The sequence below is a fragment of the Pleurodeles waltl genome, chromosome 8 (genome assembly GCF_031143425.1).
Source record: "Pleurodeles waltl isolate 20211129_DDA chromosome 8, aPleWal1.hap1.20221129, whole genome shotgun sequence".
NCBI lineage: Eukaryota > Metazoa > Chordata > Amphibia > Caudata > Salamandridae > Pleurodeles > Pleurodeles waltl.
In genome coordinates, this window is record NC_090447.1 from 682,877,113 (window position 1) to 682,893,439 (window position 16,327).

The 16,327-nt window shown below is 44.7% G+C and overlaps 1 protein-coding gene across 1 annotated transcript in view; it reads right to left on the bottom strand.

The window, feature by feature from the left end:
- LOC138249549 (interleukin-1 receptor accessory protein-like) overlaps positions 1-16,327 on the bottom strand; it is a 2,044,856-nt gene that overhangs the window by 1,632,678 nt on the left and 395,851 nt on the right. The window contains exon 2 of the mRNA XM_069203498.1: positions 10,014-10,119. Within this exon, the coding sequence (XP_069059599.1) occupies positions 10,014-10,095 (82 nt within the window). The 5' untranslated portion in view covers positions 10,096-10,119. The remainder of the gene's footprint in view (positions 1-10,013; positions 10,120-16,327) is intronic.

Here is a 16,327-nt window from a genome sequence, read left to right on the forward strand (position 1 = left end):
TGCAAGGTGGCTTTGCGTGGCCTTGTAAATATGGACTGGTATATTTCGCCACCTAAGCGTAAAAAAAATGACGCTCAGGTGGCACAGTGTGCCTCTAACAGCTTGTAAATAAGGCCCCACATTTTTTATGAAATCTCTTCAGAACTCAAATTAAACTCAATTTAAAGAGGCAAAAACTAGCAATCTCAAGAGCAACAAACCTAGAAAAGCTTGAACTATGCAGCCATTTTAAAATAATTTATTTGTCTATTACTTAAGTTAAACATTGTAAAGAAACAACAGAGCATATACTATTTTTCTGCCCTTTGTACAAGAGTCCCAGAGGGAGGTGGATCATTTCCCTCTGTAAAAATGTATCACTGCAGGACAGAGCTAATGCCACCAGAATCTGTACATATGATACATCGTCTCTGGTAGCTACTTCAGTTACCAAATATTTATCGGAGGCTTGGTTCATCCGCCGTAGGTTTATTGTAGCAAAGGGCATTTGAGTTAGTTTGGCAATAGCCCATAGAGGGAGACTTAATAAGACATAATTGTTATTGATGCCTTTTTCCCTCATGTTTCATGCAGTTTTCTCAGGAATTTCATTAGAAACTAGCAGCCCTTTATATGACCAGTAGAGATTGTATAAGTTTATGGAGATATTTCTGCACTCGAAATTTGACATGCTATTTGACAAAATATTTTATATCTGGAAGTGAATTTTACCTGTTTTTTTTGGACTGGCGAAGGCCAGGTTTTATGAAAAGAAACAGCTGCACACATTGGTATGATAGACATAAGTTTTTATCACAGCTTTTTCCTTTTTTTATTATTATTATTATCTTACCTATGTCTTATTTATTGCATTTTATTTATGATCAAAAGCTCAGTTTTGAGGATTTCACAGTTATATTTCTCCGATTGTTACTGGTCTTATCAGCACTATGTATTGTTATTATGAATTTTAACACATTTAATTTATTACGTAAGAGTGTTATCTTTGTAATTTTAAATGGTCCAGAACTCTAGACCGAATGAACTTAAATAAAAAAATTAATTAAGTTAAACACAGTATGTAGGAAATTGGATTAGAGGTAGAAGGCTGTGAGAATCCACTTCAAATAATAATCACAATTCTTTCAGGGTGATCCACACAAGTCACTAAATAAACATGTACTTAACCCTCTGGTAGCTTGGCACAAAAGCAATCAAGTTTAACTTGGGGGACACTGTTTGAGTATTTATGCAATACTGAAAACAAATAAAGTGAGAACAGAACATTATGAGGACCCTAAACTAATTTAGAGAAATAGAGAATATTTTAATAAAAATAATGACACTAAAATGACAAAAATCCAATCAGTAGAACTGGAGATATGAGTTTTTACATTTAAGGTTAAAATAGCACCAAAAGGAGAGGTACTCCAACTGCAGGTATCTGGTCATGCTGGACTGAGACAAAGACATAAGTTCAGGCCGACTGCGATGGAGCAAGGGCCAGGTACAGTACCGGGGCAACCCACTAGTAGTTGTACCTTTTACCCTCATGTTGGCTGCGGTGCAAGCCTCTGTATTGCTATGATGAAGCTGCAAATCAGGAGGTGAGGGCTGCTGCAAAGTGAGGCCTTTGCGTTGTCCTGAGTCAGATGCAGTGAAGCCACTGATCAGGGTCTGTGCAGTGCTGCAATGCAAGACCCTGGGATGTCCTGCTCATTTTGGCATCAGCTCCGATGAAGCCACCAATCAGGAGCTTCAAGGTGCTGCGATACAAGGCGATGTGTCAGTCTGCACTGAGCTGCATTGGATCCAATAAAACCTTCAGTTAGGCATGAAGGAATAGAGTCTGACTCCAGCCAAGGGGCCAGGACCTTTGGGACAGCAGTTGGGTGGTCAGGACTCACTCCCACAGAGGCCAGCAGAGAGAACCAGGTCATGTCCACTTGGTTCTGGTCAGCCAGAGAGCAGGAAAGGCCTCACAAAGCTTGTTGTGTCCCTGTAGCTCAAACTGGAGGTCTGTTGGCTGACCCTTGGAGTCACTTCTGGGATCCAAGGTTCAAAGGAAGGTGGTCTAGTCCTCTTTTTTCATACAGCAGGGCAGTCCTTTTTCTGAATGTTCTCCAATCTAGGAGTGTTCTGATTTCAGGTTCTGAAAGTGCTACCTTTAAACCCTTTGCAAGCCTGGAGGTGGTGGTCACCCCTTTGTCTTACACTAAAACTGGTTATGGGAAGGTATTCCCTTTCCCTTGGGGTTGGACCCAGTCTCTCTCTAGTGAACCAAAGGGAAAGCAGGCAGAGGTGTTAGCTGCATTTGCCAGTGACAAGGTAAGTATCTTCTGACGTCAGGAAGGGGCCTAGTACAGCCCTCATGCTACCATTTGAAGCTGAAGACGGGGCTGGGAACAACCTCCAAGGCCATTGCGCTCATTAGAAGAGCACACTTGACTACACCTGGGTCCTTTTTAACTGCCTGGGAGGAATAATCATCACACGACGGGAAAGCCACAAACAGTCATGTAGTCAGAAAAGCACATTTGGTTTAAACAAGAAAATGCCAGCTTTCCAAAAGTGGCATTTTCAAAACAGTAAGTAAAAATCCAAAGTTACTATTAAAGAGGATTTTAAATTGCAATTCAAATAAGTTAAAGGTATTTGTCTAGCTGTTCTCAAACTGAATGTATCTGTTGGACCTGGCCCTTTTTGCAGGTTCATTCCCAGACTTTTTGCCTTCTTCCTCCTATTGTTTCTGACCTCTTGCTGTTGGCTCTAGGACTCTGAGCACTTAATCCCTGCTGATACGTGCTAAAGTGCAGGTGCTCTCCCTTCTAAAAGTTGGTATCCTTGTCTTATACCTAATTGCCATATTTAATTTACCTGTAAGTCCCTTGTACAGTGGTATCCCTATACCCAGGGCCTGTAAATTAAATGCTACTAGTGGGCCTGCAGCGCTGCTTGTGCCACCCACAGAAGTAGCCTTTCAAACCTGTCTCAGCCCTGCTACCGCAGGGCATGTGTGTGCAGTTTTCTGCCACAGGGACCTGGCATCTAAATTTACTTACCAGGCCCAGAACTCCCCTTTTAATACATGTAAGTCACCCCTAAGGTAGGTCCTAGCTAGCCCTTTGGGCAGGGTGCCATGTATGTAGAATTTGTAGAAGGCAGGGCATGTGCCCGGTTGTGTGGCCTGTCCTGGTAGTGACAAACAGCCTATTTGGTTTCTCACTGCTGTGAATGCTGCCTTCTCATAAGATTGCATTGGAAATGCCCTGTCTTATGTCTAGGGGGTATTGTATTATTTATGAAGTGTAGCATAGGCATGTTTGGTATGATTGTAATGGTAGTGACAAATGCTGTTTACTGGTGTAGGTGAATTTTTTATTACTATTACAGAAATGCAACTTCTAAAAAGTGAGCATTTCTCTGTGCTTATGACTCTGGTCTTTTGCAGTTTGACTCCAATCCATGTCTGGGAAGAGTGACAGCTGGGCTTTGTGCATACTTTTCAGACAGCCTGTACACAGGGAGGGTGGAGGTGTCACAAAGATGATCTACATTTTGAATGGTCTTCTGGGGCTGAGAGAAGGGGAAGCGGGGCACACTTGCATCTGTAAAGGCTGTGCCCTGGCCTCACACAAAGGGCTTGTTTACTGCCAACTGATATTTGGAGCCACTGCTGGAGGAGAGAGGGGGCACTCCCAGAACCAGCTGTAACTGGTTGGAACCTCCTCTCCCCCTCTTTGTTAAACCTTTCCAACACTGAGTATGAGTACAGGGGATTTTTCCCCACCATTTGGAGACACTCTGGACTCCTAACATGCTTGTAAGAGGACACACAATGCTACTGGAGGGACTCACCAGTAACCACTTGAAAAGCTGCTGCGGTGCTGATCTGTGACTTGCTGAATCACTAGAAGGAACTGCCTGACTGCACCTCCTTTGTGCTGGCCTGCTGCTGGGCCCTACCATCCTTGTTCACCACTTGTGTCCCACATGGGCTGGGTCCTCTGGCCCCTGTACCCCAGTAACCCTTGTGAGAAAGTAGCCTCTTTCTAGCATGGTTACCCCTATTTTTGGCCTTTTTGTCAGTGTTTGTCAGTGTGTTTTAACTGTGTCACTGGGATCCTGCTAGCCAGGACCCCAGTGCTCATGGGTTGTGGCCTACTTGTCAGTCTGTTACACTGTTTTTGTCAGTATGCTTAACAGTGTTGCTAGAGTCCTGGTAACCATAACTCCAGTGCTTACGATCTCTCTGGTTCCAAATTTGTATTTACATACTGGCAACCAAGTATATCACTCCAAACTGGCATACTGGCCGCCCATTATAAGTCTCTAGTACATGATACCTAGGTACCCAGAGCATTGGGGTTCTAGGGGATCCTTATAGACTGCAGCATTTCTTTTGCCACCCATAAGGAGACCATACAAAGGCTTCTTCAGGACTGCCATTGCAGCCTGTGTGAAATAGTGCATGCCCTATTTCACAGCCATTTTCACTGCACCAGGTCACTTATAAGTCACCTATACATCAAACTTTCATACCCTGATAGCCGGGTGCAAAGTACCTGTGTGTGAGGGCACCCCTGCATTAGCAGAGGTGCCCCCACGTTGTCCAGACCCATTTTCCCAGACTTCATGAGTGTGGGGACACCATTTTAAGTGTGCACTGCACATAGGTCAATATCTATGTACATCTAAGCACAGCTTCACAATGGTAACTCCGAATATGGCCAATGTAAGGTGTCTAACAACTCGGAATTGTACCCCAATACTGATGTTTTCACTGCAGCCCCAGCTGCTGCTACCTCACAGATAGGCTTCACCCCTCCTGGGGCTTGAGCAGCTCAATCCCAGGAAGGCAGAACAATGCATTTCCTTCAGGAGAGGGGTGTTACATCCTCTCCCTTTGGAAATAGGTGTTACAGGCATAGGAGGGGTATCCTCCCAGAGCCTCTGGAAACGTTTTGAAGGGCACAGATGGTGCCCTACTTGCATAACTCAGTCTACACCGGTTCAGGGACCCCCAGTCCCTGCTCTGGCATGAAACTGGACAAAGGAGAGGGGAGTGACCACTCCTCTGTCCATCACCACCCCATGGGTGGTGCCCAGAGCTCCTCCAGGGGGTCCCTGGGTTTTGCCATCTTGGATTCCAAGTGGGTGGGGCACTCTGGGAGCATCTGAGTGGCCAGTGCCAGCAGGTGATGTCAGAGACCCTTCCTGATAGGTTCTTACCTAGTTAGGTGACCAATCCCCCTCTCAGGTCTATTTAGGGTCTCTCCTCTGGGTGTTTCTTCAGATTCGGATTGCAAGTCTCCAGCAGGAATCGTCGGATCAATCGCTGACTGCTCCAGGAACTCTACAAAACTGCAACAAAGAAGCTAGGATGACGTCTGCAAATTGTATCTTCAATTCCTGCCAGCAACTGCAACAGTTTCCAGGTCGTGCATCCTCCGAGGACTGCTGTGCTTCAGCCTGCACCAGAAGAACCGAAGGAATCTCCTGTGGAGTGACGGAGTCACTTCCCTGCTTTAGCAGGCACCTCTCTGCAGCAACGACGGTGGTATAGACCACTTCTCCAGATGACAGGCTTCGATCCAGCAACACGGGTGGTAGACTAAAGTGGCTCCTGTAGTTCCACTGTCCAGCTGTCCAACTTTGATGGAGGTAAGGGTATGCCTCCCCACGCAAGACAGTACCCCCGTGCACTGCGTGACTTGCAGTTGTTAAGGACTGTGTGCAATCTTCCAAGAAGTTCTTCATGCACAGCACAGCTTAGACCCCAGCACTCCATCCTGTGACGCACAGTTTCCAGAGTGGTTCTCTGGCGGCGTGGGAATCCTTTGTGTTGTGCTGCATGGGCCTCCATTTGCACCTTCTTTGTCCCCATGCTGTGGGGCTCCTGTGCGCGCTGCCTGGTCTTCTGAGGGCTCTCTGAGTTGCTGACAGCCCTCTCTGTCTCCCCCTCCTGGGTAGAGGCCACGGGTCCCTCCTGGTCCCGGGCAGCGCCATTTTCCGCTAACGGCGAGCTTTCCATGTGCCAAGGCTTGTTGGCGGAATCCAGCAACGCAAACCAGACTGCATTTATCCATCCGGCGTGGAACATATTCTGCACCAACCAGGAACCCACATCTGTCTTCTTTGGTGCAATACTGACATTGACTTCTCACCGGTGGCTCCACTTTTGCAGCTTCACCTGGGTTAACAGGGGCTACTGTTCTCCCTAGACTCTTCAGTGGTTCTTGGACTTGGTCCCCTTCTTCCACAGGTCTTCATGTCCAAGAATCCATTGTTGGTGTCTTGCAGTCTCTTCTGGTTCTTTCATTATCTTCTATCATGACTTCTAGTGTGTTTTAGGAAACTTGCTGTGTTTTACTCCTGCTTTCCTGGGCTCTGGGATGGGGTACATTACTTACCTTTGGTGTTTTCTTACACTCCAAGCGCCCCTCTACACACTACACTTGCCTGGGTGGGAAACCGACTTTCGCATTTCACTATTTTAGTATATAATTTGTGTTCCCCCTAGGCCCATTGCAACCTACTGTGATTTTCACTATTTGCACTGTTTTCCTACTGTGTACTCTCCTGTTTCTGGTTACTAGTGTATGTATTGTTTGATTTACTTACCTCCTAAGGGAGTAAAGCCTACAAAGTATTTTTGGCATTGTGTGACTAAAATAAAGTAACTTTATTTTTGTAACATTGAGTATTGTCTTTCATGTGTGTAAGTAGTGTGTGACTACAGTGGTATTGCAAGAGCTTTGCCTGTCTCCTAGTTCTGCCTTGGCTGCTCGTCCTACAGCTACCTCTAGACCAGTGATTCCCAACCTGTGGTCCGGGGACCCCTGGGGGTCTGCAAAGCCTTTTCAGGGGGTCCGCGACTGCTTACAAAATTAAAAAATATTAACAAATATTGAAAAATTAGGTCTCCTGTCTCCAGTAATGACTCAGTGGGGGTCTCCGGATTCCAATGATGATTCAGTGGGGGTCCCTGAGTTCCATTATTGATAAAGTGGGGGTCCACAGAAGTCAAAAGGCTGGGAACCACTGCTCTAGACAGCCTGGCTTCTAGACACTGACTACATTACACTAATAAGGGATAACTGGACCTGGTATAAGGTGTAAGTACCTTTGGTATCGACTACAAACCAGGCCAGCCTCCTACAACCCTTGGCTCCCCAGTATGAGGACAGCGCTGGCTGGTGAAGCCCCTGCGCTGGAGCCTAAGTGCTTTTCCATTAGCCTCTAAAGTGCATGAGGAGCAATGTCCATTACCCACTGGAGCATGTGGAGTAGCGCTCTATATACTGCCTGCATTGCGCTCCAAGAGCACTGCCTTTGTGTCTCCCTGAAGAAACTAGCACTGCCACGATCCGAGCAGGCGGTGAAATTGGCGCACAGCCCTTACTTGCTCTGTGAGGTTCCCCAGGGGCACGGCAAAGGGAAGGCCGGAATGAGCGTCCTCTGGATTTAATACCCCTGGGGGACAGGAGCGCTTACAGCAGTGCCCCCGGGGCACCATCAGAACCTGCTTCTAGGCTGAAGTCACTGCGCCGCCCGGGCCACCCTCTGAGCACCTCGCCAGGAGGCAAAGGGGCTGTGAACTCTTGCCGGTGAAGGGCCCAAGAGGATCCTGGACCTCCGGCTCGCCTGGGAGTGAGGTGCCGGAATCTGGGGCCGGCCGAATGGGCGGGGGGCTGCGCGTCATTGAGCTTAGAAGGGCTACGGATGCGGTATAGAGAAGCAGATGCGGCTCACGGAGGCGCCACCAGAGTAAGCAGACATCCCACGTGTATGCGGATAGCTGGCCTGTGATCTCGTCATGCGCGTAGGACCCCTCCGAACTGCAAGGAGTTTTGTCTGTCTTCTGTCTGGCAGTGATTGGGACGATAACCTATGAAAGATAAAAGGAACCCAGGAGCTCTGGTGCTTCACGCGTAAGGCTGGGGCTTAACACCCTATCTGTGATATAAGCTCAGGTGCATGTCTGGAGCACCTTTAGAAATAGGCTGATGACAAGATGAGCAGTTTTGGGGGATAATGGTGATCTGCCATATGGGAATTCTCCAAGCCATGCATGGTTTCAGTGATGATGGCAGGGCAATTGGGATCTGCGCTTTTCTATGACCCATACATTGAAGATAATATGTTTCTATGACTTGCCATGTGTTTTCTAATGTTCCTGGCATGGGCATTTATGATGATGGTATGACAAGTGCATTCCTATAGTATGTGTTTCCTGACTACTGCTTATGCTGCAGAATAATGAGTAACCTGTGTGTTAGATGTGACTACTGCTAGTTTTTGCAGAGTAACCATACTGTGAAATGTTCTGACAACCGCTTAGGTAGCAGGGTATTACTGACATGTTGTGTTTGGTCTAATAATGTTGTGTACAATACAGTTTATTTTTATATAACTTCATGTGTTTCCTTTGTGGTGGGGATAGTGTGTCACATGTGTTGTGTGTGTTGTGCAAACGCTTAACACATTGCACTGTACTAGTAAAACGCAATAATAAGGAGGTACTGCAGAAATTCAATATTATGTACAAGATACATGGCCATGTTTATTAACGATTAAAGACAGAAATGGAAGAACTTTGCAACATCCATCTTCGCTGCAGTTTCTGCAATTATAAATCGGGATCCATATTGCACTTAATCTGCTGCTACCCAGATTTCAATTTACAACGCTGCATTCTTCTTAAATCATTATTTTTTTTTAAATGAGATAACAACCTACTCAGAAAATTCAGCTTCAATGTCTGTGACATAACTGAGCTGGCTCACTCCGGCATTTTTTTTAAAATAAAGTACTTAACAGATTTAAGACCCTAAAGTGAGATTTTTTTTAAAACTGTTTTAAGTCCCAAGGCCACGAAACAGCTGAAACAGGACCAGAATTAGGAGTAAATAGAAGTAATAATCTCATAGATGCCATTCACATGCGTATGTTACATTGCAGTTTATGAGTATGAATGATGAACCCGGCACTGTAAATTACTGATGTATATGACATATTTCAAAGTTTATACTGCTCAAGAATTATTTCATAAATTGTATCTAACTTATAGCTCTTACTGTTAATTAACTTATGGGGTTTTGGTTGTATTTTTACGGTGGTTTAATTGGCAGAAATGACGAAATAATCAGAAAAATTAAGAAATGCAATACAATACAGTGCTGTTGAATTAATTTGCTGCCAGTTTTAAACGATTACAACACAATGTTTAACTATATATCAAGCAATACTCTAAAGCGATGGCGCATTATTTTGCAGAACTTGCTGTGTTAGAAAAATGTCATCCCCCGTTTCACTACATTTGCATGGTACCAAATCTATTACGGGCTTTTAATCATTCGAGTAAAGTATAAATGGGCACATTTCTCCCAAATAAATCCAGATTCATCTTATGCCTTTTTGGGGGTCCAGGAAAAATATTTCTTCAGGCCTTCTTTTCACGGTTACTTTCAATTTTATTATGCAATTTCTGATAACTCAAGCACATGTGCCAAAACCCTTTAAATCATACATTAAGTTGTCAGAACAACTATCATACTAAAACTGCAGAAATATGTCTTGACCAGGGTCTCAAAATCCTTAAAAGGGCACTTGATAGAGAGAGATAGAGTTTGAGATAGAGGTAGGCTGAAAGAGGTAAGGAGGTTCATACAGAGAAACATCACTTTACCTTAAAACGAAACGCATACGAGAAAACACAAATGCTTGATCAAAAACAATACGAGTTTTCACATTGTGCTAAAAGCTGGGCTATTTTTCCTTTGGAACAATGTTACGTTGAGGAACAGTTCCGGGTATTCTGCATGAAGAAAAGCTGATGACAAGGAAATACTCATGTAACCAACGTTTGCCTAATGCGCTTTCTGAAAGCATTCAAATCACAGAAGGGAAGTAACATCTAGCGGTAAAATAAACGTATTTTGTCATCCATAAGGTATTCGAGGTTTCCCGCATTAGCATTAACATAGAACAGCATAATGCAGCTCAAATAAAAACGCAAAATATGTGCTTACCTGATCCCCTTTTAGTTACAACCTTCAAACTCTGAGCTAGAGAAAAATACAAGAGGATCAAGTGTGGTATAGGCGCTTTCATCTTCCAGCTTTCAGAGGCTGCGTCCTGAAAGAGCAAAGTATAGAAAAATATAACCTTGCTGTTTTTTGTTTATTTCGTTATCACGACAAGACTTACTAATATTGTACCGATCTGTGCAGCTGTGTAAATTGAGCACGAGCTGTTCACAGAGATGACCTATACATTACGAGAGCAGTCAGGTCAAATTCCTAAAAACAGCCTACAAAGTACCTTATTTTTCTCGGAATTTCAGTGTTTGTGAGCATAACAATCATATCAACGTATAAGTAGTAGAAATAATCATACTGAACCAGTGTTCATGGATCGCACCTAATGTGATCGTAAAGTTACAAAGTGTGAACTTCTTTCACATGCACCCAGGCTGATATGGTGCAAGTGAGTTTTTGTCTAGGAAGATTTTTAAGGAGGATATATATTGGCATATTGGTATTCCCAATACGAAAAGATGCAAACATGAGAATCTGCGCTCTTTTTAATGTTTGTCTACTTATCCGCGAGTGACATTTGTGAACTTCCGTGATAACCATTCCTCACAAAGTCAATCAATTGATGTTTATTCGAGATGGTAAAAACATAAAGCACATATATTATAAAATTCTCTTGCAAACAATAGTAACATACTAAAAATTAAAGTGCATTAGTAGAAATGTAAAAATAAATATTTCAACCTTGGTGATTATATACATTTAAAACATTAACAGAGCATCAATGAATGAAACAACACTCAGTTAAAACAGCAGACAACACATTTGGAAGAAAAACTCTACACTTTATCCAGACCATTTAAAACAAATAAAAGAAGCAAAGAGAATCTAGATCACTAAATTCAAAATCGTTTAAGGAGGTAAACGTGGTAACATAACTTACTTGGCAGTGTGCCTATATTTTAACTAATTTGAATGCAAATCGATTTCTCTACATTAACATGGCCCTTGACTCATACATAATAATTTTATTTGTGGTGTTTGAGATTCAAAACATAAAAATAGCCAACAGTACAGATAATCCCCCCTTAGCTAGCTAGTGTATTTAGCTTAATATCGCTAACATTTACCCACACTACCTTTTTAATGACAATGAAGAAAATACATGTATAAATATAAATGACAATATATGGACTTCAATCACCGTTTAAATATTTAAATATTATTTAACAACATGCGTGGGCGATGCAGTCGAACATGTTAACTATTTCATCAACAACTGGTATTTTTTTGTACAGACGAAAACAGTGCCATCACAATGATTGAAAGTCAATGGTCCTCGAATATTGCGTAATTGCATCAACCGATTACCTCATTTAGCTTGGGAAACCGCACCTTTCACCTTGTGGTTACGGCACATCAATACCCCCCATTTGTCCATTTTAGGGGACACATTGCTAACCCAGACTCTAGCAATGCACAATGGAGCCATACTTATAGCACGAAAAAAGCAGGCATACATGTGAGAAAGTAGCCTCTTTCTAGCCTTGTTACCCCCACTTTTGGCCTGTTTGTGAGTGTATGTCAGGGTGTTTTCACTGTCTCACTCCGATCCTGCTAGCCAGGGCCCAGTGCTCATAGTGAAAACCCTATGTTTTCAGTATGTTTGTTATGTGTCACTGGGACCCTGCTAGTCAGGACCCCAGTGCTCATAAGTTTGTGGCCTATATGTATGTGTTCCCTGTGTGGTGCCTAACTGTCTCACTGAGGCTCTGCTAATCAGAACCTCAGTGGTTATGCTCTCTCATTTCTTTCAAATTGTCACTAACAGGCTAGTGACCAATTTTACCAATTTACATTGGCTTTCTGGAACACCCTTATAATTCCCTAGTATATGGTACTGAGGTACCCAGGGTATTGGGGTTCCAGGAGATCCCTATGGGCTGCAGCATTTCTTTTGCCACCCATAGGGAGCTCTGACAATTCTTACACAGGCCTGCCACTGCAGCCTGAGTGAAATAACGTCCACGTTATTTCACAGCCATTTTACACTGCACTTAAGTAACTTATAAGTCACCTATATGTCTAACCTTTACCTGGTAAAGGTTAGGTGCAAAGTTACTTAGTGTGAGGGCACCCTGGCACTAGCCAAGGTGCCCCCACATTGTTCAGGGCCAATTCCCTGAACTTTGTGAGTGCGGGGACACCATTACATGCGTGCACTACATATAGGTCACTACCTATATGTAGCTTCACAATGGTAACTCCGAATATGGCCATGTAACATGTCTAAGATCATGGAATGGCCCCCTCTATGCCATCCTGGCATTATTGGGACAATTCCATGATCCCAGTGGTCTGTAGCACAGACCCTGGTACTGCCAAACTGCCTTTCCTGGGGTTTCACTGCAGCTGCTGCTGCTGCCAACCCCTCAGACAGGTTTCTGCCCCCCTGGGGTCAAGCCAGGCTTGTCCCAGGATGGCAGAATAAAGGACTTCCTCTGAGAGAGGGTGTCACACCCTCTCCCTTTGGAAAATGGTGTGAAGGCAGGGGAGGAGTAGCCTCCCCCAGCCTCTGGAAATGCTTTCTTGGGCACAGATGTGCCCAATTCTGCATAAGCCAGTCTACACCGGTTCAGGGACCCCTTAGCCCCTGCTCTGGCGCGAAACTGGACAAAGGAAAGGGGAGTGACCACTCCCCTGACCTGCACCTCCCCTGGGAGGTGTCCAGAGCTCCTCCAGTGTGCTCCAGACCTCTGCCATCTTGGAAACAGAGGTGCTGCTGGCACACTGGACTGCTCTGAGTGGCCAGTGCCACCAGGTGACGTCAGAGACTCCTTCTGATAGGCTCCTTCAGGTGTTAGTAGCCTATCCTCTCTCCTAGGTAGCCAAACCCTCTTTTCTGGCTATTTAGGGTCTCTGTCTCTGGGGAAACTTTAGATAACGAATGCAAGAGCTCATCCGAGTTCCTCTGCATCTCTCTCTTCACCTTCTGCCAAGGAATCGACTGCTGACCGCGCTGGTAGCCTGCAAACCTGCAACATAGTAGCAAAGACGACTACTGCAACTCTGTAACGCTGATCCTGCCGCCTTCTCGACTGTTTTCCTGCTTGTGCATGCTGTGGGGGTAGTCTGCCTCCTCTCTGCACCAGAAGCTCAGAAGAAATCTCCCGTGGGTCGACGGAATCTTCCCCCTGCAACCGCAGGCACCAAAAAGCTGCATTACCGGTCCCTTGGGTCTCCTCTCAGCACGACGAGCGAGGTCCCTCGAATCCAGCGACTCTGTCCAAGTGACCCCCACAGTCCAGTGACTCTTCAGTCCAAGTTTGGTGGAGGTAAGTCCTTGCCTCACCTCGCTGGGCTGCATTGCTGGGAACCGCGACTTTTGCAGCTACTCCGGCCCCTGTGCACTTCCGGCGGAAATCCTTTGTGCACAGCCAAGCCTGGGTCCACGGCACTCTAACCTGCATTGCACGACTTTCTAAGTTGGTCTCCGGCGACGTGGGACTCCTTTGTGCGACTTCGGGTGAGCACCGTTTCACGCATCCTCGTAGTGCCTGTTTCTGGCACTTCTCCGGGAGCTACCTGCTGCTGAGAGGGCTCCTTGTCTTGCTCGACGTCCCCTCTCTCTCCTGGTCCAATTTGCGACCTCCTGGTCCCTCCTGGGCCGCAGCAGGGTCCAAAAACGCTAAACTCATGATTTGCAGCTAGCAAGGCTTGTTGGCGTTCTTTCGGCGGGAAAACACTTCTGCACGACTCTACAAGGCGAGAGGGATCCGTCCTTCAAAGGGGAAGTCTCTAGCCCTTTGCGTTCCTGCAGAAACCGCAGCTTCTTCTGTCCAGTGGAAGCTTCTTTGCACCCGCAGCTGGCATTTCCTGGGCATCTGCCCATCTCCGACTTGCTTGTGACTTTTGGACTTGGTCCCCTTGTTCCACAGGTACCCCAGATTGGAAATCCAGCGTTGTTGCATTGTTGGTTTGTGTCTTTCCTGCATTATTCCTCTAACAGGACTTCTTTGTCCTTAGGGGAACTTTGGTGCACTTTGCACTCACTTTTCAGGGTCTTGGGGAGGGTTATTTTTCGAACTCTCACTATTTTCTGATAGTCCCAGCGACCCTCTACAAGGTCACATAGGTTTGGGGTCCATTCGTGGTTCGCATTCCACTTTTGGAGTATATGGTTTGTGTTGCCCCTATCCCTATGTTTCCCCATTGCATCCTATTGTAACTATACATTGTTTGCACTGTTTTCTAAGACTATACTGCATATTTTTGCTATTGTGTATATATATCTTGTGTATATTTCCTATCCTCTCACTGAGGGTACACTCTAAGATACTTTGGCATATTGTCATAAAAATAAAGTACCTTTATTTTTAGTATAACTGTGTATTGTGTTTTCTTATGATATTGTGCATATGACACTAAGTGGTACTGTAGTAGCTTCACATGTCTCCTAGTTCAGCCTAAGCTGCTCTGCTAAGCTACCATTATCTATCAGCCTAAGCTGCTAGACACCCTATACACTAATAAGGGATAACTGGGCCTGGTGCAAGGTGCAAGTACCCCTTGGTACTCACTACAAGCCAGTCCAGCCTCCTACATTGGTTGTGCAGTGGTGGGATAAGTGCTTTGAGACTACTTACCACTCTTGTCATTGTACTTTTCATAAGAGAAAAATATACAAAACAAGGTCAGTGTATATACACATAGCCAAAAAGTTTTGCATTTCCTCTTTTCACTCTTTTCTAAGTGCTGAAAAGTACTTCTAACTTTCTAAAAAGTTCTAAAAAGTTTTAAAAGTTTTTTTCTCTGTCTTTCTAAAAGCTCTGACAAACTTTTTTCTCTTTTTCTATCACTTTAACTCTCTCTAAAAATGTCTGGCACAGGCCAAAATGTTGATCTGTCCAAACTTGCATATGATCACCTTAGCTGGAAAGGAGCAAGGAGTCTCTGCATAGAGAGAGGTTTGAGTGTAGGGAAGAATCCTTCCTTGGAACTGTTACTTAACATGCTTAGAGAACAGGATAAGGCTAGAAGTGCCCCATCTGTAGAAAAAGTAGCTAATGGTTCCCAATCTGATCCAGGGACTCCCCCAGGAAAAGATTCAGGAAAGAAACTTCCTAGCCTGCCCATTACTAGACAGTCTAGCATAGTTGGTAATGATGGAGAGCCACACCATACAAATAGTGTTGTCTCACATCATAGCAAAAGCATTTATTCTCACCATACTGGTAGTGATGTTTCTGTTAGCCAAGCTGTTAGGGTGACTTCTGTAAGGGACAGGTCTCCTTCTGTTCATTCCCATCACACCTCTGTATCTAGGAATGGCCCTCCCACCAACCCTAATGACAGAATGTTAGAGAGGGAACTCAATCAGTTGAGGGTGGAACAAACCAGACTGAAGCTTTAAAAGCAACAGCTGGATTTGGATAGACAGTCTTTTGAACTAGAGAAGGAAAGACAGAAGTTGGGTTTAGAAACCCATGGTGGCAGCAGCAGTATTCCCCATAGTCATCCTGCAAAAGAGCATGATTCCAGGAATCTGCACAAGATAGTTCCCCCTTATAAGGAGGGGGATGACATTAACAAGTGGTTTGCTGCACTTGAGAGGGCCTGTGTTGTACAGGATGTCCCTCAAAGGCAGTGGGCTGCTATCCTATGGCTATCATTTAGTGGAAAAGGTAGGGATAGGCTCCTTACTGTGAAAGAAAATGATGCCAATAATTTCCAAGGTCTTAAGAATGCACTCCTGGATGGTTATGGCTTAACCACTGAACAATACAGGATAAAGTTCAGAAAGACCAAAAAGGAGTCTTCACAAGACTGGGTTGATTTTATTGACCATTCAGTGAAGGCCTTGGAGGGGTGGTTACATGGCAGAAAAGTTACTGATTATGACAGCCTGTATAACTTGATCCTGAGAGAGCATATTCTTAATAATTGTGTGTCTGATTTGTTGCACCAGTACTTGGTGGACTCTGATCTGACCTCTCCCCAAGAATTGGGAAAGAAGGCAGACAAATGGGTCAGAACAAGGGTGAACAGAAAAGTTCATACAGGTGGTGACAAGGAGAACAATAAGAAGAAAGATGGTGAAAAATCTCAAGATAAGCATGGGGATAAGGGTAAAACCAAAGATCCCACTTCAAATCTTAAACACTCTTCAGGGGGTGGGGATAAAACAAATTCTTCCTCTTCTTCTCAACCTACACAATTTAAAAAGCCTTGGTGCTTTGTGTGTAAAAATAGAGGCCATAGGCCAGGGGATAAGTCCTGTCCAGGTAAACCCCCTGAGCCTACCACCA